Genomic DNA, 21,502 nt, shown 5'->3' with positions numbered 1-21,502 from the left:
TCTTTTCACACACGGAGAATCACAGCCATTGCTCAGTATCAGAATAAACTGGTTTTGCTTCGTTTGGTGCAGAGAAAGCTACCCTCTCTCTAGGCAAATCAAACAAACCCTTTTACTTACAGCACAATGTTTTGTCTTTGCAGGCATCCTATAAGCCGCTGTTGAAGCAGGTTGTGGAGGAAATATTTAATCCCGAGAGGCCAGATCCCGTTGACATTGAACACATGTCTTCAGGCCTCACTGATCTCCTTAAAACTGGATTTAGCATGTTCATGAAGGTAAAGTAACCATGACGAGGTAATCCTGAGTGTAATGCTGTCTTTGCTGGGCTTGAAAGTGCTGGTACCCCCTTAACCCTGGCGAGTACCACAAAGGAGAACGTCCAGTATTTGGCCCTTCTGAAATCGGGTGCGATCTTCATTTAACTTTCGGTTATAAGCAGCCTGACCTTCCAGCCTCATACAGCTTCCCTTGACCTAAGCATTATAATCTTTTCTGATCAATAGGTAAGGACACAAGCCCTCCAGGTAGCACCATTGAAAACTTCCCTCGTGGCCCACATTTTCACTTAACAGGAATCCACATACCATTCACAGATCTTAGTGGTAGCCCAGTGCTCTTAATTCTAGAACTTACTATGTGGGATAATGAGTAACTCTGCTCAGTTGTATAACTAGCATCACCCCAAAATCCATTTGAAAATGACTTTTATTTGGGCTTAGCAGACTCCTGGGTGACAAGCATGAGCATTTCCCTGGCTAGTATTAAGGGTAGGTCAAAATTACTGAACAGCCTTTGCAGTGGAGATGAAAGGAGGAAAAGTACACAAATGTGATCTATTTTTAACCCACTATAAAGTTTCTAAATTTAAAAAGATCTAAACAAGATTACAGGCTGACCTCCTCTTCTGTGCCAGGATTTCAGTTGTAATAACTCTTGGAAATAACAGAATGTTTTGCCAGCTTCAAAGCATCTTTGAAATCATGAATTAATCTGCATAGAAGATCAGGCCTTTCAGAGTTCAATAAATGCATGTGCCAGGAAAACTGGTCCACTCCAAAAGCTGGAGGACGGAAGCCAATCAGACTCTAAACCAAGCAGTAAACGGCTGGAATGGACACCCAGTCTCCTTCCCAGTGGTCCCAGTTACCATCAGCTTCTGATGCAATGCGCGGCTGGTGCATTTTCCCTCTGTTTTGTTTTTGGTTTTTTTTTTTAAAACAATGCAGCACAGTTCAGCTTCTCAAAAGTGTTCGTGGACTCCCATGTTAAATGTAAGCCCAGGGTTGTCCAACAGCCCTTCGTGGTGGCTAGTTTGTACAGAAGCTTCCAGGCTAGAGGTGGTCTCTGACCTTCTCCACCCGAGCACCCTATTCCTTCATTCATAAGCTTGGACTTAACCTTGGAGAGAGACTACAATAACAAGAGTGGACTTTCCTGCCCTGATCCATCAAGTCTGAGGACGGCTCATTTTGTCCTTTCCCAGTCAGGCTGCTGCGTCCGTGGGCAGGGCAAGGGCACACGTGGAGGCTCGAACCTGTCTGCACTCTGCTTACTGCAGGAGTTTCTAATTTGCAAGGAGGCACGGTGTCAGTGAGAGAAGGCCTTAACTCTCTCTTAGGCCAGTGATGTTCTGCGGAAAGAACTGTGTCCTGGCGAAAGGGTTCTGTGACCAAATATGTTTGGGAACCCATGGGATAAACAGAAAATTAACCCGAAATTCTTTGCTGTCAGATTTCACAGTGCCTTTGATGTGCTAACGGACTTTGCAACTCTCTGGAGGCTAGCATAGACTGTCTGTCGTAGGAGGACTGTCCACTTGCATTTTCCATCACTGTTTCATGAACCGTGAGACATCACATTTTTAAATTACCCTTTTAAACTACACGGAGTGTTTTCTACAGCTCTTCTTGCGGTCGGAAGCTTCGCTGTCCTAAGGGGAGCTTTGCCTGAGAGGATGTTTAGAACCGTCCTGGGCCAGCACTGGCCTGCTGTGTTTCTCTCCATTCAAATCCTTGGAATTAGAGCTCATGAAGAGATGCCCCCGCCCCTGGAGACTGATCTCAAAGAGAGGTTTCCATGTAATGGATTTAAGAAAAAGGAATGTGTGTTCTTCCAGCAGCTGTCAGCATCCACTCCTCGGCCCGCAGCTGCCGGGCCTCTGCTCTCAGTAGCCAGGGGCTCTCATCTCTCTGCAGGGGGTGGGAGAGTCTTGGTGGGCTGGCCCAGTAGCCCTCCTCACCCCAGCAGCCCAAGGGAAAATCATTTTGTTCCATTTCTACGTGGGCCTCTGTGGCCGGCTCTTCCCATCATTCCACAGAACTTGGCAAGGAAAGTTACCTCTGGCCCATGTGTTCAAAGTTTAAACAAAATTGGGATAAATGGAAAAAGGAACTGCAGGGCTTTGAGGACCTAACAGTGACTTCTCAAAGACCTCCGTCTTTGAGATGGGGGATGATGCCATCAGGAGAAGTGTCTTCTACGTTGGTTTAAGGCCAGTGGAAAGAAGAGGATGTGGATAGAAGAGATGGAGCCTCTCATGGCCACGGCCATTCACCAGTCTCCCTGGTCCTGTTCTCTGATGCTTTTCACTACCAAAGTCAAACAGCTAACCTGTGGTCAGCTGTACCAGGGAATCAGCCATTCTCAGGTTCAAACCTCACAACACCCCTTTCATTATCCCTGCTTTCCCCGTGGGGAAACTGAGGCTCAGAAAGCTTAAGCAGTAGATGTGAACTTCCAGAAGGCCCAAATTGGGTCATCCTCCCCTCCGTTCTCAGGTGTTTTCCAGACAGCACACAGGAAATGGGACAGCAGGATTGGTTCCCAGGTCAGTCTTATTCCAGAGCCCGCGCTCTTAACCACATTTCTTGGCGCCAGGATGCTGCCAGGTATTTTCTTGGAAGTTAAATATTCATGTGTCATTAATTCTTTTCTTCCTGACGACTCATTAGCACAGATGCTTTCCCTCTCCAGTATCTATGCAGCTCCTCAGTCCACTCCACGCCCGGACTGGTCATCCATGTGAGGGAGCTCTCCCGGGGTCATCTGCTGTTACCCTGTCTGCTTCTCTGGGACTTGGTCCCGGGACTCACTGGCAGTACAGTCCCAGGAGAAGAAATTTGCGCAGTGGTGTGAGCTGCTTCCACACACTGCAGCTTCATTCTGTATCAGCAGCCAACAGCCTTTGCTTTCGGGCCACTTGCTGCCCTGCTCTTTGCCTCTGGGACCTGCTTCCCCCCTTCTCACTCAAGACCCACTGATGCTGTGCCTGAAGGGAACAAACAGACAGAGCCTGATGAAATAAAGGTGGCCACGTGGGCTCCTTCTGTGCTTGGGGTACTGTCGCCCAAATGGGAGAGCTGTAGGGCTGGAAAGGGAGCTGAGCTGCTCATCTGTCCCCGTCGTGTCTGTGGACTCACAGGTGGTTTCACAGATGACTTTGGCTCAGTCACCAGAGGCAGTATCTGTAGCCTACGCGGGGGGTGAGAAGCCAGCAGGAAATGTTCTGGGAAAGAGACCAGCAGACATTACCGCAGAGTGTACTGGGGGTCCCCATGACGGTGATAGGAAAAACATAGGAGAGGGTTTTCCAGGCCCCAGTGTCTCGTCAGGGCTCTGGACCTTGTGTGCGCACTTGTGTGACTGCACTCATTCCTTGCTTTATCATTATACGTGTTAGGTATCTTTCTCCAGACTAGCATGTTCTAACTGAACGGCTTCATCCACTGCACATCAGTGAATCAAGATCTCAGTTCAATGTGTTGTAATCAGCACTTCTTAACGAAGAAAAATAGAACAGGCTAGCGACGTGAAACCAAAAACTGAGTCACACATACATACACACTTGTGATTTAAATGAATTTCTTGCTTTCGGCCACAATCAAAAGGAGGTGAGGGCTTCCCTGGTAGCGCAGTGGTTGAGAGTCCGCCTGCCGATGCAGGGGACACAGGTTCGTGCCCCGGTCCGGGAAGATCCCACATGCCACGGAGCAGCTGGGCTCGTGAGCCATGGCCGCTGAGCCTGCGCGTCCGGAGCCTGTGCTCCACAACGGGAGAGGCCACAACAGTGGGAGGCCCACGTACCGCAAAAAAAAAAAAAAGGAGGTGAAAGCTATGGCTATGCGAAAGGAGGGCTGATCTGGGTCTCATTCTTTCCTGCATCCTCAGCATGGGGCACCTGCATGGGCCTTACACACAGCAGGCACCCGCTAAAGGTTGGGAGTGGCCCTGTGAGGACGCCCATTCAGAGAGCAGCAGGCTTCAGTCAGTGGTTCCTCTTTCCAGCTTACTGCCCTTAAGCCGAAGCTACGTTTCAGCAACTTCACGAGGGAGAGAAGGCAGCAGCCAGACCAGGCAACTCCAGTGACCCTCAGCGTATTCCCTGACCCTCCTTTGCAGCAGCTACTAAGCAAGGCGAAGCCAGTCACTGTTCTGTCATTATGTCACCCCAGAGAAGCAGCGGCCCACGGGCTCCAGCTCACCGCCCAGCACTGCCCTGCTGGGGGAGACGGAAGCCCACCTCGCCTCTGTCGAAGAAACCTGGTGGGCTCATCTTCTGTCCACAGACAGCATGGAAATCTGTTTTTCCACCTTCTTTGTCTCTCTGGAGAAGAGAACGGAAGCAAAGAGGCTGGTTTTGTAGTGTGAAGACTCAGAGGAGCCAGCAGGAGAAATGTCCGAACAGTGTTAGGCAGGGGGGTGCATGTTGTCAGGGGAGGTTTTGGGGGTCGCTTTTCTATTCCACATCTCTCACTTTTCTGTTTGCTTTTGTAAATAATAGAAGGCCATCTAGTTTATGCTCTATTAACACCACTGACCTCCTTCTACTGTCCATGTTTGTTTTCAAGAGGCAATAGGGAGTGGTGGTAACATCCGGAGTCAGATGGTCTGGGTTAGAACTCGAGCTCCCGCACTTACCAGCTGTGTGACCGTGGGTATGTTGTCACTTAAGCCCTCTGTGCCTAAGTTGCCTCATCGGTAAAATGCGGATGATAATAGTACCTACTTTACAGGACTGTGGTGAGGATTGAGTTCATACGTACAGAGGATTCACACCAGTACCTGGCCTACAGGAAGTGCTAAGTATGTACTTGCTATTTTTATTTGCACAAGTTCGTGATCCTGGCCAGACTGTGGCTCTTGGGAAAAGAGCCACCTTGAGTGTCTTTGTATTGCTGTACAGAGCCCGCGTGGGGGCATTTGGTGCATACAGATTAACTGCTAGTGAACAAATGAATCACACAGAAGAGAACTGACACCTTCCCCCAAAGTCACAAGCATCTCCTGTCTCACTGCCGACTTGCTCTTGCTAAGAGACATGGACTTTCTCTGCCTGTGGGCAGCCATGTTTATACGGCTGTGCGGTGTTTTTCCAGACCCCCTTTCTCGTCTATCCTGTGAGTCCCGGCTTGATGTCCTCGGTCTCAGCAGACACAGACCCTCCTTCCCGGAGCAAGGTGTGGGAGCCGGTGAAATTCTGTGCCCGTGCCGTGACAAAATGGCTCAAGGGAAGAGAGGCCAGCTGGGCTCGACCCTGGCCACCTGGCACGGAGGCAGAAGCCCAAGACAACTCGGACCCCAGACTCCACCAGGAGCACTTTAGAAGCTCCGCCTCTGCCCCGCAAGCACTCCTCAATCAGCCCCAGTGCTGTAGGGAGGCCTCGGAAGTGGCTCGCAGAAATCAATCTTATTGATGTAAATGTCCGCAGACAGTGAAAGTTAGGAAAAATGCCTGTGTGTCCAAGATTCTCTGCCTCAAATAAACCCTGTGTGAGAGGGAATCCAGGCAGCTGTATGTTGCCCTTACTAAAGTCGGAACCTCATCTGTGTCAGGCTACAACTTGTTAAAGTCACTTTCTTTTCATTGCTTTAGCTTGTTTTCCTGTATAAATCAGACCCTCCACAGAAGTCTCTCATCCCCCGCCCAACCCGTTCTGGTTATCGCTCGTTACGTAAGAAGCCGTGTCAAAACACTGGCGTAAAGTATTATCCGTCATTTATTTTGTTCATGTATCTGCTCTCTGGGCAGAGCTCAGCAGAGAAGAATTCGCCTCCAAGATGGTCCACTCCCGTGGTCAGCAGATGGACGCTGATCACCAGCTGGTAGCTCAACCCGGCCCGTGAGCTACAGGACTCAGTTCCTCTCCACACAGGCCCCGCCACGTAGCCTGAGCTTCCTCACAGCATCCCAGGGACAGGCATCCTAAAAGAAATTGCCAGGTGGGAAGCCTCAGAAGCCACAGGGCATCACTCCTCAGTATCCTGTTGGTTGAGGCGGTCACAAATGCCCACCTGGATTCAAGGGGAGGGATATACTGTCTTCCTATGAAAAAGGGAACCAGAGCGTGCGAAGCAGAAACTATCGCTGAGGCCGCTTTAGGAAAATGCAGTCCGCACTTTACCTCAATGTAGGAGTGGCTGTCCGGCCCATCAAGGGCAGTGTTCGGCTAATTCTAGGAGTTTTCCCTTCGATCTCAAGGACAGAAAATGTACTTAGGCTTCTGATCTGCTTTCAGAATAAGTGAGCCCAGAAAGACTTTGATAATCAAAGGCATGCCTGCTATTTGCCCACAATCATTTTAAATAATATAATCTAAGGGAAAAAAAAAGCTTTCTGAGTGATGAGCTGGAGGACTTTGCTCTCCCAGGTTCCCCCCATCAGGCCCTGTCAAGGAAAGCAGGCAGGCTGGGGAGCAGAGCTGGGTGCCCACGCGATCATTCTTCCTGCAGTTCTGAGCAAGTGTTTGGAGTCAGCTCAGCGCACTCCTCCACCAGAGGCTAGACCTGTGGTTAGCCACACGGAGCTGTCGGCTTCAAAGGGCGGTGCCCTGGGGGGAGGGGACTATCAAACTCCGAGAGAAGCAGCTTTGACAGAACATCACATTTTTTAAACAGTCAAGTCTTCTCTCCAAATGCCTGTGCGTGGAGCACCTTGATCCCTGTAGAGAAAAGCTTGATAGTGATCTAATAAATAAAGCGAACCATACCTTACCGCTCTCACAATTTAATTTAAAACGAGCATGTCTAATAGGCAGCACTTTGAAAATGCGTTTCTGGAATTTGTGGTTTGGATTTCAGTCTCCTGAAAATAATATATTTTATATCTACTCCATGTGTTTGGACTCCAACTTGTTTTGACTAAAGGACTTGATTTGTCAAGATGTTTTCTCCGCTGGAACTGCTGTGAGGGCCGTCGGTTGTATCTAATGAACTTACGCGAGGCCCTTTTACCTCCTTTTAAGAGCATTGTGAAACTTCGTGTTGTTGTTGTTCCATTTCTTATATGGCTGTGCTTCATTGGAAAAAGGAAAAGATTTATGAAAAACACTCAAAGAAGACCCAGTGCTTGCCTCTGGGCCCTTAGTATGAGTTCCTGCGAGAGCTCCATGGCCTTAGGCAGCAATAGAAAAGGGCCCACAAGGAGAGAGGGCACAACTGCTCAGGGTAGCCCTAAAAAGCTGGAGGTGGTGAGGGGGAAGAGTTGAAACACTTCAGTGGCAATTAAGCCACCACCAGGTTGCACGAACTCCATCAAAGAAAGTCCTCATTATCAGGACCGAGGGGGCCTCTCCGGGAACCTAAGGGCGGCAATGTGGTGGGCCTCAGGAAGGATTGGGCCCGAGAACTAGAAAGCCAGCAGGAAACCAGACAGTTCTGAAGGCTTGCTGTGGCCTGCAGAAGATGCCGAGAACAGCCCTAGCACTGTGTACATGCTCAATAAGTATGAGCTGAGTGAATGGCTGGAGAGCTCTGTCACAGCTTCTGGTGCTTCTTCAGAGCTCAGCTTTGACTGGGCCTCGTCCGTCTTAGGTCAAGTCTTGATTCCCAGTGAAGGGTCTCGAGTGGGCCCAGCCTGGGTCGGGGCCCATTCCTGAACCGTTCAGTTGAAGTTGGGGGGCACGATCACACCATAATTACATGGCTGCCAGGAGCCCACCCCATGGCCATGGGGATGGAGGAGACTATTCATGTGTGGGCGGGACAGATACCTACAGATGCATCTACAGCAGCGGTGAAGGATGCTGTAAGGATAAAGGGCAAAAGCGGTGAGCCTCAGGTGCCATTTGATGTCAGATCCTTGCACTGGGAAAGCTGGACGTGCCTGGAGGTCATCTAGTCCCGCTCCTCACTGTTTGCACAAGAAAAATGAGACTCAGACGTGAAAAGTTGGCTTAGGTCCACTATACTTTGTGGCATTTCTGACAAGAGGAAAACATCTTAGCATTTGGTGTTTGTTGATTAAATCAGCACAAGTCTTGGAATCTATTTGCAATACTATTTATAACTGTTGTTTGTATTTTCTTCTTCTTAATTATGCTACATACTGTGGTTTGATTTTTGTCTAACATTTGCTAAATTTGATCCATAAGGTCTAGTGAGATGGATTTGGGTAGGAATCGTGAAACAAAAACTTGGTTTTGGCAGGCGACGAACTTTGTTTGCCTGTGAGCAATTATCAAGAGCCTCTTGTGTGCTAGTCGCTCTTGTGGGGAAGGAAGATACAGAGACAAAGTAGCCATCCTACCTTCCATGGCATAGCGTACATTGGAGAGCTTACAGTTTGTTGGGGAGATGGACAAGAACACTGAGGGTTGAGAGGACGAGAGATAAGTGGTATCTGGGTGGGGTGTGAGGACACAGAAGGGGGAGCTCAGTGTGTCCAACCAGTAGGAGTGAGGAACAAAGTGATGAAATGCCGGGCTACATGAAAGGAATTCCAGGTAGCTCCAAATGGCTGGGTCTAAGAGCAGCCTGTAAAGAGTGGAAGAAGATAAGATAGAGAAATAAGCGGAAGGCAGATCACGAAGGGCTGGAGGCTTGACATTCGACCAAAAACAATGAGGTTCCATGGAATGTTTTTTAGGAATTTATAGCCAGTGTATGTGTTATAAAGATCACCTGGAAGCACTGAGAGAGGGGGTGGGGGAACATGGCCAGACTAGCATCAGGCTGGGGAGAGAAGGTGAGAAGATGAGAGTTGGGGTGAGGTAGGGGCCGAGGGAATGAGGGCAGTGATGCAGCGCCGGAGGGTCCCACAGGACCGGGCATTGATGGGATGTGGAAGTAAATGAGAGAACATTGTCCAGGGTCAGTCACCCAGTCAGGGATGGCTGGATGGCAGGTGTTAACGTTCTCTCTGACTTGGAAGCAGGAATGGAGAAGAAAATAACTTGCATTTTAGAATTTAGGTGCCTGTGAGACAGCTTTGCAGCTCAGCAGAGCTGAGGGGCCACTGGCCCATGTGAGGGCCAGACCGTGGACAGGATAGGGCCACCCAGGGACGGTGTTTGCGAGAAGAGGCCCAAGCAGTCAGGAACACAGTACATGATGGGGCAGGTCAAGCAAGAGGAGAATCCATGAGGAAGAAGAGAAACTGAGAGGGCTTAGAGAGCAGAGAGGGTTGGGGAGGAAGTTTCTGGAAAGCAGAAGCCATCCACTGCAGCAAATGCAACAGTTAGGCTGAGCTGATGGCAGAGTGACTCTGGCAGATGGCAGCCTTTGCGATGAGATTAAATAAAGACCCACGAGGAACCTGGTAATTGGCTGACGTTGCTGAAGAACTAAAAGTACAGAGTTTTAAGAGATGAAAGCTAGTAAAAATGCTGTCAGTTTGAAGAATCTGTTTATAAATGAGAGCATGTGGAATGTATCCCACTCTGGTATGAGACAGACCTGGATTTCTGTCTCAACGCTACAGCTTATCAATTGGAAAACTTGGGACAAGTCACTTCACCTCTGTAAGCCTCACTGTCTCCATCTGTAACATAGAGCTTCTACCTACTTCATAGAGTCTAAGATTGTGCAGAGTAACGCTTGCCCCACCCCCTGCTTTATTTTCCTCCGCAACACTTATCACCTTCTTCACTTACCAATTTACTTTTGTATTTTGTCACTCTCCCCAACGAAAATATAAACTCTGTGCAGCAGGGAGTCCTCTCGGGTTCGTTCGCTGCGGAGTCCCCAGTGCCTAGAGCAGTGTCTGGCCCATAGTAGTTGCTCAATAAATATTTGTGGACTGGATGAATAAATGAGTAAAAGGTTGTGCTAGACCTGAAGTGTTTGGCGGCAGTGGCAGTGCTGTTACTTCCTCCTGTTGGGAGAAAAGCCATTACCAAGCCACCTTCAAAGTCAGCATGGCGGGTCTCAGGGCCCAGTGCCCTTTGGGCCAACGCTCCCATTACGCTGTCTCCCTCCTACGAGGCCCGGCCCATCGTTGGAGGGTGGGGGACCTGACCCTTGCCTGTGCTGGGGACAAGTAAGTCACACATGTAGAGAAACAGATTGGAGGAGAATCAGCAGCTGGGTTCTTGGAACGCCTGGAGAACTCCAGAGAAACGGGGAGCAGAGGAAACCCTTCTCATAGAAACCAGTCAGGACATCAAAGAGTGCTCTCGGGACCACAGCTGCAGAGAAGGTGTCGGCAGCCCCTGCTTCAAAGGCTGGATGGATGGTGGGGAGAAACTATCTTCTCTGACCAGAACCTGACGTCTTAAAATCCCAGCCAGCGAAGGTTTAGAAAATGAAAGAAAGAGCAATGAGTCTGACTTGCTTTATTAATCTGTGTGTTTGTGATGGCAGTCATGATGCTTAAATCTTTCATCATCAAAGTGCCTTACACCATGAACCCACATACAAGTGGGACTCAGCCGAATGTGGCTGGTTATAAGGAATGTGTTATTCTGATGGAAAAGACTGGAAAGGCTCCACTTCCCAATAGCCTGCCGATTTGACATGTTCTAAAAGGAAATCTGGTATCAAAACATAAATCTAAACAGAAACCAAAATGGCAAACAGCAACATGCATTAATGGGGCCCGTTAATTTGTACCACAATCAACATTCCCTCAATTCGTTGGCCAAAGGGTATTGTTCTTTGTTGTTGCTGTTCATTTCTTTTTTCCTTTTCATCTTTCAATACATCCTTCCAAGATTCTCACAATGTACTTCAGAGTCCAGACTCTCTTATGGAAAGCATATGTCTTTGGGAACGTACTGTACCACTTGAAGTTCTGGAGCCAGTTGTATTTCTGTCCCAGCATTAAGTGAGAAACAATTGTTTGTAGGGTTGGAAGGAACCCCGGTTAGTTACTCAGCCAGGAAGAACCACACGTAAAGCAAAGAGAGAGTGTCTAAAAGATCTCAAAGAAAAGAAGAATATCTCCAGTTACCCTGTGGACCTCATTCATTCATTCATTCATTTTATTCATGCAACATTTGTTGAAAGTTTATCATGAGCTAGCTCTACACTCAGACCCCAAAATACCGAGATAAATATCAATCCCTACCCTCCAGTAGCTTACAGCCTAGGAGAGGAGATAGACAGGTCTATCAAGGTCGCAGTCCAGTGTGACAAGGCCAAGGCAGAGGTATCTGTCAGATTCGGGTCATGGGGCAGGAGTTGAGAGGTGGTTAGGGAGAACTTTTTAGAGGCGAGGGTGCCTTTTAAAGAGAGTAAAAAGGAAGGAGGTACAGAAGGGGAGGCAGGGGTACTTTACACAGAGGAAACTGTCCATGCCACATAAAACGAGATGACGCAGTTGGTGCTCTAACTGTTTAATAACTGGAATGTCATGGGCACAGACAGACCAAAACCCACTGGTGTGGTCCCAACCAATGCCTGTGGGCTAAAGATCTTTCCTACTAATATGGACAAATCCCCAGGGTATATCACTGAGCAAAACTAAATCTGATATCGAGTGGCTAGAAGTCAAGATGGCCGTTACCCCTTGGTGAGGTAGTGACACGAAGGGGGCCTGCGTGGGGATCCAGAGTGCTGGCTTTCTGTTTCCTGATCTGGGTACTGGTCACAAGGATTTGTTTAGTTTGTGAAAATAAATTGAACTGCACACTTGTGATAAATGCTCTTTTCAGCGCAAATGTTCAGTAAAGTGTTGTATGTTTAACAAAAAGTTTTTTAAAAAAGACCTTGCAGGGCTTTCCTGGTGGCGCAGTGGTTGAGAGTCCGCTTGCCAATGCAGGGGACACGAGTTCGTGTCCCAGTCTGGGAAGATCCCACATGCCGCGGAGCGGCTGGGCCCGTGAGCCATGGCCACTGAGCCTGCGCGTCCGGAGCCTGTGCTCCACAACGGGAGAGGCCACAACAGTGAGAGGCCCGCGTACCGCAAAAAAAAAAAAAAAAAAAAAAAAAGGCCTTGCATTCATGGATGGCTCAAGTCCTCGTGAGTGACTCCAGCAAATAGTGCATATGGAGGAGATGAAAATAGAGGCATAAAGCAAAGCCATGTGAGAAGAGCCTTATATACTGAATTGAGGAGTCAGGAGTTAGGAGACTCCCCGGAAAGAATGTGAGCATGTGATGGAGCTGAGGGGTGTTTAAGAGTGTGGCCTCTGCAGTTTGGCCCCTGGCTCTAAGGTTTAGTCACGACGTGTAAACTTCAGTCTCTCCATCTGTAAAATACGCCAATGATTGTATTTGCCTCCTAAGGATTTTTGACAATCGGATAAGATAACGCACAAAACTTCAATAATAAATATTTGCACTTTCGAAAGCTTACTTAGGCAGGAACGAGGAGACTGGATTGGGGTGGGGGTGGGGGTGTGTGTGGCCAGACCAGGGACAGGGAGACAAATTAGAAGACTCTAACAATAATCTAGTAAAGAAGGAATGAGAGCCGACCAGAGCAGGGATAGTGGAAATCAAGGAGAGATCAGTGAATCGGAGGGGGAAGAATGAACAGGACTTGATCTGGGAGATGAAGAAGACAGCACAGTCCAAGATGACGCTCAAGGGTCTGGCTCAGGTGACTGTGAAGGAGGTGATGTTCTTAGAAAGTCAACAGAAGGAATAGACTTGGGGAAAGATCACGCATCAAACTTGAAATCTGTTGGGTTGAGGGATCCCAGGAGGCATCCAGGTGGAGATGGCCACAGGAACTCAACAGTGATGCTAAAGACGTAGATTTGGGAAGCATATAAAGGATTCTTGAAGGCATATGAGTAGACGAGGTCCTCAAGTGAGAGAAGCAAGGGGCCAAAGATGGAACCCTGAGGAGCGTCGACACTTCAAGGGCAGACCAAGAAAAGGAACCTATGAAGGAGTTTGAGAAAGAATCAGTGGAAAGGTAAAAGAAATAACCAAGACAGTGTGCTACTGTGGAAGCCAAGAAGGGTGTTATCCACTGTGACAAATGCCACAGAAATGTCCAGTTAAATGAAGACAAAGAACTGTCTATCGACTCCTACATGTGACGGCCATTGGTGACTGCAGTGAGAGCAGCTCCAGGGGAGCAGTGGAGCAAAAGCAGGATGGCCGTGGGTGTGTGGGACTCGGACTGGAAGACAGCAGTCAACAAATGCAGTCAAGGGGTTGGAGCTGCAGCGCAGAAGGTTGGGGGGTGGGGTGAGGTAAAGATCAAAGAGTTTTGTAACTTTTTCAGTGTTCACCACCACCCATTTTGAAAGAGTTTAGACCTACTTTTCCTTCTTTCTTTCTTTCTTTCTTTCTGCCTTTCATTTCTCTCCCTCCATTCCCCTATTTCTCTACCTCCCTCCCCCCCGTCCACTCTGAGTTTCCTCTCCAGAAGCCAAGGAACAACTTATATAACTGGAAATACTTAATGTATTACCTTTTTAAGTGTTTTTAAAACAAGACATTGAAAAGTGGGTATATTTAGGCAGGGGAGCAAAAGAACCAAATTGAGAAAGGAATTGGAGTTGGGGTAAGAGCAGGGGCTTCCTCTCTTTCTGTCAGCCTGATGTCCCACCCTGCTGCTCCAGGGGACCGTCCCTTGGCCCAAAGATGGCTTGTGTGTTAGTGGGTGTGAATGAGTACAGACATTTACCACCTTTGTCTACCCTCTCCTGGCTGGAGTCAAGCCTGTTTCTCCCACCTCGGGCTTCAGTGGCCATGCAGGCAGCTGACAGCATCCTTCCCATAATGACTCCATGCTGCTGTCCCGGCTGGGCCTCTGGCCTGCTCCCCCGACCTGGTGACCGCTTGCCTGCGGCGCTCGGCTCACAACACTTCTGCCCACTTCTCACCGAACCGTCCCGGGCTTCCAGGTAGGGCTCAAACACACTGTCTTCAGGAACCCCCTCTCGTCCCCTTCAGTTAGTCACTAGGTCTATATGTTGGCCTTGCACATTTCCTGAGAGATTACTGGGAGACATTCTCATTTTAGTTGTTTTTTTGTTTGTTTGTTTTTGTTCTTTTGGGTTTTTTTGCGGTACGCGGGCCTCTCACTGTTGCGGCCTCTCCCGTTGTGGAGCACAGGCTCCGGACGCGCAGGCTCAGCAGCCATGGCTCACGGGCCCAGCCGCTCCGCGGCACGTGGGATCTTCCCGGACCAGGGCATGAACCCGTGTCCCCTGCATCGGCAGGCGGACTCTCAACCACTGCGCCACCAGGGAAGCCCTCATTTTAGTTGTTTTATAATACTTTGCCTCACTGGTGAAATCATGAGGCACCGGGAGGAATTCTCCACGACCTCCAGTGCAGTGCTGCACGCGGAGCAGGGCCTCAGCTCTGGCTGAGGCCAACCTCAGCTGACTGAGGCTGGTTTGCAGAAGGTAAGGGCGTGAAGTTTGCACTCGAGGGTGGGTGCAGGGCTCTTGCATCTTTGCCCACCCTCCACCGCCCCCTCCTAGGGCTCTAACCATCCGTCAATTCCACAGACATTTACTGAGCACCTACTCTGAGCCAGAAACTGCGCTAGGCACGCCGGGCATTTAGCAGTGAAGCCGGCAGACAAGATCACCGCCTCGTGGAGCTTGTGTTCCATTAGAGGAGACGGCCGTCAGGGGAGAGACGTTGACCCCAGGCTGTGACACGTGCTTGGAAGGAGATGCACGGAGCTCTGTAAGGCAGGAGCACGCTTATGCTGAGACCTGCAGACCGAACAAGAGGGGAAGTTGCCCTCAGTCTTCTCTGCGTATTTAATAGTGCCCACTCCTGTAACTTTGCTTTCAGTAAAATATTTATTGAAAGGGCTGTAGGAAGGTGACATGCTGTGCGTGTTCCTGGTCAGTGCGCTCACAGACCACTAACACATCCGACCCCTAACAGATCCCACCCTCTCTGAGGGTTGTTCATCTCACCTGAAGACGCCTCTGACGCCGGCGGTGGTTTCTTTTGCAGGTGAGCCGGCCTCATCCCAGCGACCACCCTCTTCTGATTCTCTTCGTGGTGGGCGGGGTCACAGTCTCGGAAGCCAAAATGATCAAAGACCTTGTGCCATCCCTGAAGCCAGGAACCCAGGTACCGAGTCCTCAGTGATATGATCTGAACGGGAGGCCTGAGGCAGGAGTGGGGAGGGCAGACCAGGGCCTTCATTAGGCTCCCCCGCGCTCCTATCTCCATCGCGCTGCCTCCTTTCCCAGGGCCAGGACCTACTGTCGGTGGAGGGAAGGGGGAGACCTCTCCTACCTCTGGGTGGCAAGTGCTGAAGCGCTATTCCCAGTTCCTACAGGGCTTGTATTCTCTGGCGTCCAATCGGTGCTTAATTACTCAAGAGTTTTGGCTGCTTTCCAGGCTCCAGATAATTGAGGGTGACTCCCGGGGACCATCTCCGCCCTGTGGCAGGGAGAGGACGGGGCTGGAGGAGTTTGGGAAGGCCCCTTGTCATGACAATGACAAGTGTAGTATCTTTCTCCTCTGTAGCCTCCTGCCAGGTCCCGTCCTCCTCCCCACGCAAATGCCCGGTGGTTAAGACACAGCCGTCTAGGTTTTCCAGGCCCGAGTCTGCATCCTCCCTCCGCCTTTTACTAGCTAGGTGATTGGAGTGAGAAAAGCCCTCCGTTTTCTCATTTAGGCTACGGGGCAGGGTGGTTGGGAAAAGAGTGCCTTGCCCAGCTGCTTACTGCTATGGGCAACCGAGGCTCTGTCCTCTGGGGGCTGAGGGGCCTCAGAACTGTCCTGCTGGGGCACCGGGAGCCTGGGACACCTTCCCATTGACCCTCGCCCCCCGCCCAATTGAGACTTGCTTTCGGGGCCTGTCTTCAGCTTTGCCATGTCTGCATGCAGCCAGCGGCTTTCTGTGGTTTAGAGAAAGCAGAACAGAGATGCCAGTGCAGTGCTTCAGGTAGGACCCTGGCTCACGTGGGGGACTGTCCACCACAGGCACACGGAGCCCAGGGGGTATTCCAGCCACGCCTGGCTGCTGGTCTGGGTGGGGGGCAGTGTGCAGTGCCCTTGTCTCCCAGCTCCACCCACTCTGTGTATACGCACTCAGCCAGCCGAGGAGCCCCCACCTCTGCTGGCATCCGTAATCTGTACTCCGTAGTGCAGCACTCAGCGGGCTCACTGACTGCTTCCCGTTGCTGACAAAGCATCCTCAAGCAAACACGAATTCCTTGAGGACAGAGGCTGGGCCTTCCCAGGCCTGAGCACAGGGCAGGAGCTCCGGAAGCCTTGTGGCCTGACGGCCTGATGTGAGGCAGGAGAACTGGCTTGGTGTCAGGGTGGCCTGGACACCTGAGACGTAGAGAAGGCCTGGTTTCCGAGGGTCTCCAGACACCCTACTTAGGAAGGTGACCTGTATCTAGGGAGCCATGGTATGTTCTTGAACAAGGGAGTGGCCAGTCATTGGCTGTGACCATTCCTACCATTACTCACACCTGTCATGGTCATAGCTGGTGGAATTTCTGATAAAGTGGTAAATTCCGCCTCGTCTCACACCCTCTCTGTCCGCAGTGTTCAGGATCTGTTTGGTGAGCAATTGCCTTTTTGAGCAAGACATTGTTTTTTATCAGAAAGCACACTTCTCACTGCCCCTAACACGGTGGACCAAATTCTTAGCTCTTCCGAACAGCGATGCATTGTTAATAGCCTGCCAGACTGTTAATCCCCACTCTAAAAGGATAAAATGCAGACGTTTTCAAAGCCGTGTGACCTGAGTTTGACAGCAGAGACCTGACATCTGTAGTGGCTCAGTGGCTCGGCTGCAGTCTGACTGACCTTGTGCTCGATCATCTGCAGAGAGAGTGGCTCAGAGAACCTGGGGCTTCCGAAGCAGCCTTGCCTGCTGCTGCGTCACCGCTGCGGCCTCTAACTCCTGGGCCACACAGAATCTACGAGCAGATCAGCCTCTTCCCTCCTCCACAGGTCTTCCCCCAGGGCCACTCTTCTCCAAACCGAGTATCTTCAGTTCTTCCAGCTTCCCCACCCCAGCCCGTGCCGTGGACCCGAGTGCCTCAGCTCCCGGGCAGCTCTCCTGGGCCCCCAGGTCTCTCCCTCTCACGCTCACTTACAACTGAGCGCCCTTGCCATGGGCTGATCAGTGCAGAGGCCCTGGGGCCCCCTCCTCCTCCTACCACGGCCCCTCCCTGCCGCTGGGCCTTCTTTTCCTACCACCCTTCTGCTGGCCTGCTCCTCTCCAGCCTCAGGACTTTGCACTTACTTTAATCCCTCAAACAGGACCTGGCACCAGCTGTCATGATTATTCATTGCATATTGAATACTAGAAACCGTACTTGCATTATTGAAGCATAAGATAAAAGCAGCTTTTCTGTAGACTACGCCAACCTGTTACTGATTCTGGGATTATGGACAGCTAAAACCACTCTGTCTTTTGTATCAATTGCTATGATCCATACCTACTGTATATCAACATGGGTGCTTTTTGGACCCAGGTGCAGGAACTTACAGTCTCTTAAACTGGATTAGTCAATTATCCAGTAAACATTTATTGAGCATCTACTCTGTGCCAAGCACTGTTCTTTGTGCTGAGGATAGAGCGGTGACCAAGCCAGACTTGTTCCTGCTTTCATGGAACTTACATTCTAATAGTAAGTGATTGACTGACATTAAACACGGAAGCTCCAGCTAGACATGAGTGTTCCGGGAACATAGGCAGGTGCTGTGATGGGAATACCTGGGGGCTTGGAGGCAAGAGGTTCCTTCATACGGCACCGGCTTCCCCTGGAGCAGAAGGCTGGTGAGCTGAGATTTGCAAGGCATCCAGGGATCTGCTCTTCAAAGGAAACTGCTGATAGAAGTCACTTAAGGCACATCCAGAAATGAATTCTCTTTTACAAAAGATGGTAAGGATAGCATGAAACAGTGGAATCCAGAAACCGCATTAGCAGCTGCTAGTCCTAGAGGATGGTTGCTATACTCTAAAATGGGGTGTTTTCTCCGCTCTCCATCTGTGGTGCTTGGTAAACGTGCTGAGAGAAAGTGGGCAGCTGGAGAAGGCCCTCCTTCCTGACTACAAAAAAAAAAAGGATCAAAGAGGCAACCTCTCAACCCCACTGCAAACAGCCACAGCCATGAGCAGGAGAGTTTGCGGGCTTGCCCTGGTCTGGGGTGCGTGTGCTCAGCACCGACCTCTCTCATTCCAGACAGCTCTGCAGGCTGAACCCCGTAGCTGGGTCGTGGCCAAGAGGCCAGCAGAAGCCTGCGATTGTGGGAGGAAAATAACAGGGAGGGACCCCTCCGGAAAATACAGGGAAAGGCCAGCTCAGGAAACAGAGGAAGGCCGAGTGACCAAGCCAACCCTGCCATCACGCTCTTCATGGGCTGGTACACGTTGCCCAGCCACACTCTCATGTGCATCTCCATTTCTGGAGCTGAACATTTAGTGAGAATGTAGGAGGAAAAAAAAATTAGACCCGGAAATATGCTCATACGCGTACAATTTTGCACAACTGTGGAGGTTCAAGGATACCTAAATCCTGGATGTATACCATAGCTCCAGGTTATTCTAAAATTTGAAGCCCCAAAGAGAAGAGTCAAGCCACTTCCTTTTCTTTTCTTGGTCTACATTTAATTTGTTCTGAAGTTTCTTACTCTAAGGAAAACGTCAGTGAGATTCAAAATTTTTATGTTTACCTGAGTTAGCTTAGGCCCTTATCATTTGAACTATTAGACGGCATTACACATGTTCATATTGTTCCTCTTAACATTACCCTTCATTCCTACGCACTTCATGTGTCTTTGATACTTGCAGCAATCCACGTAACAACGCTGAAGTCATTTACAATGGAAGGTTTTTGTTCTTGTTGTTTTCCCTCAAGAGACTTCTTTTTGAACAACCATCATGAGGGACAAAAGCGAAGAGGCATCTGAAATCTCATCAGGTTCCTCAGGAGAGCCTAAGCACAGCACACTCACCCCTCAGGCAATGAGAAGGCAGTGAGTTTTCCAGAAAGCTCGTCATGTCTGTTTAATTAATCCACTGCCCCACTGTTTTAACGATACAAACATTTTATGTTTAACACACGTGTGTACGTGCGTGTATACATGCATCACCTGTGCTAAGGGGGGCGAGTGGTGCCTTGAATCTGACATGTGCTCCAAAACCAGTTCATCAGCTGGATGAATATGCGTGTTGGTACCTGTGCGTATTAGTCGCTTTTACTGGGAAGCATCTCCCAAGGTCAAAAGAAAAATAGAGAAAAACTATTTTTTACCCCCCTCTCCTTTCACTTCACAATGTTAGAAACCAGAGGGATATGGAGTCTAAATCCTGGGTTGCCGGCTTCCCCCTGTTCAGCAGAAATGGAACAGGAAGATGCTGGCACCTACACGTTACGGCCCGGAGAAGCAGAAGGTGGAGAGAAAGCTAGCAGGCTGGGTCACTCTCACAGGAGCCAGGGTGGGCTGAGGACAGAGACAAGATGCCCCTCCTTCAGCTGGAGTAGAGAGCCTGTGTGGAGCCCCAAAGGCAGCTTTTTAGGGCTTGGTTCAGAGGCACCCTGGTGTCCTTCACCCTTGCCTCCCCGATGGAAATTTTCATCAGTGCCCTTGGTTGCCTGGGAAAAAGCCAGTCCTCCGAAAGGAGCTCTAGTGCTTACTTTACCTCATATCACACATTTGATGACTATGTTCATAAAATTTAAATTTCATATCCAACAGGCCAATTTCAGATTGCTTTAAGCATTTTCTTTTTCATTTTTGAGTGCCATTTCCCCCCATTTAGCTAACTTTTTATAATTTTAAGGACTATTTCAGTCAAATAAGGCAGAAATGCTTTTTGTCGAATACGCTCAAAAACAGAAAATGCTCAAAAGCGTTCTGAAGAACAAAAGACGCCTAAGATGTGAAAATGCTTAAGGACCATCAGCTATTATACTATAAAGGAAATGTTAGTGATGTGATCCTGCTTGTTCTTCAAAATCGGAATTTTAGACAAGTGGGTTTTCAGCTGAACTGATTTGAAACAAATTTACGCAGAGCTATTTGAGATACCAGAGCCTCCTGGTGTGAAAAACTTCCTGCTGGCTAAACTCACTGCCTCCTTCCTAGTCTTGTTTTTGTTCATTCATTTAATCAGTCATTGGCTAACTCACTATATCGAGGACCTGCTAGGTATCAGGCACTGTGCCAGCACACTACAAAGAAACAAGGAATACAATGTGATACCAACAGCCATGGGAACATCCTCAGTCTTCAGAGAGGGGTGGTCTGGGAGGGCTTCTGGGAGGTGGTGATGCCTGAGTCGATTATTGAAGGATGATTAAGAGGACTTCAGGCAAAGAGTTGGGAACTCTTGTTCCAGATGAAGAAGCATCCCCAAAGTGCCATTTGTGAAACTGCAGATCATTTAGGGTGGCTGGAATGTGGAACCAGTGGTGAGGGGTGTGTGGTGGCCAGGGGGTGTGGTGGGGTGTGGAGTACTGAACGGCCATCAGTCTCTAAAGTCCTGGAATGCTCTCTAAGACGGTTGGACTGACAGATTTTTGGTTTGCGGTTACCATGAGGTTTTGATACAGCAGTCTATATACATACAAGATTGTTTTAAGTTGCCGGCCTCTTCATTTCAAGTGCATTTCCAACATCCTGCATTTTGATATCATATTTGTGTCTGGAGGATTTCCTATCTTTACTGTATGTTTGCCTTTACTCGTGAGCTTTCCCATTCATAATTTTCCCTTTTCTAGTTGTGGCCTTTTCTTTTCCCTCTAGAGAAGTTCCTCTAGCATTTGTTACAAAGCTGGTCTGATGGTGCTGATTTCTCTTAGCTTTGTCTGTAAAACTTTTGATTTCCCCATCCAGTCTGAATGAGAGCCTTGCTGGGTAGAGTAGTCTTGGTTGTTGGTTTTTCCCTTTTATCACTTTAAATATATACTGCCACTCCCTTCTAGCCTGCAGAGTTTCTGCTGAAAAATCAGCTGATAATCTTGTGGGGATTCCCTTGTATGTTATTTGTTGCTTTTCCCTTGTTGCTTTTAACATTTTCTCTTTGTCTTTAATTTTTGTCAGTTTGATTAGTATGTGTCTTGGTGTGTGCCTCTTTGGTTTTATCCTGTATGGGGCTCTCTGCGCTTCCTGGACTTGAGAATGTTTCCTTTCCCAAGTTAGGGAAGTTTTCGGCTATTATCTCTTCAAATATTTTCTCAGGCCCTTTCTCTCTCTCTTTTCCTTCTGAGACCTCTATAATATGAATGTTGGTACATTTTATGTTGTCCCAGAGGTCTCTTAGACTGTCCTTATTTCTTTCATTCTTCTTTCTTTATTCTGTTCCCCAGCACTGGGTCAGGCTTATAAATGGTAGAGAGAAGGCAGTCAGGATTTTAAACTATGAATAAATACAATCAGA

General features: G+C 49.1%; 1 protein-coding gene across 2 annotated transcripts in view; it reads left to right on the top strand.

The window, feature by feature from the left end:
* SCFD2 (sec1 family domain containing 2) overlaps positions 1 to 21,502 on the top strand; it is a 398,472-nt gene that overhangs the window by 370,327 nt on the left and 6,643 nt on the right. Inside the window, exons 7-9 of one of the 2 annotated variants that reach the window (XM_079920248.1) lie at positions 144 to 278; positions 15,100 to 15,219; positions 16,939 to 19,714. In XM_079920248.1, the coding sequence (XP_079776374.1) occupies positions 144 to 278; positions 15,100 to 15,219; positions 16,939 to 17,364 (681 nt within the window). In that variant the 3' untranslated portion in view covers positions 17,365 to 19,714. Of the gene's footprint in view, positions 1 to 143; positions 279 to 15,099; positions 15,220 to 16,938; positions 19,715 to 21,502 lie in introns of those variants that run through there. The other variant, XM_079920247.1, reaches the window with a different exon arrangement.

The sequence above is a fragment of the Stenella coeruleoalba genome, assembly GCF_951394435.1.
Source record: "Stenella coeruleoalba genome assembly, chromosome: 4".
Taxonomy (NCBI): Eukaryota; Metazoa; Chordata; class Mammalia; order Artiodactyla; family Delphinidae; genus Stenella; species Stenella coeruleoalba.
The sequence above is the reverse complement of the archived record's forward strand: the minus strand, read 5'-3'. Positions and strand labels throughout refer to the sequence as shown.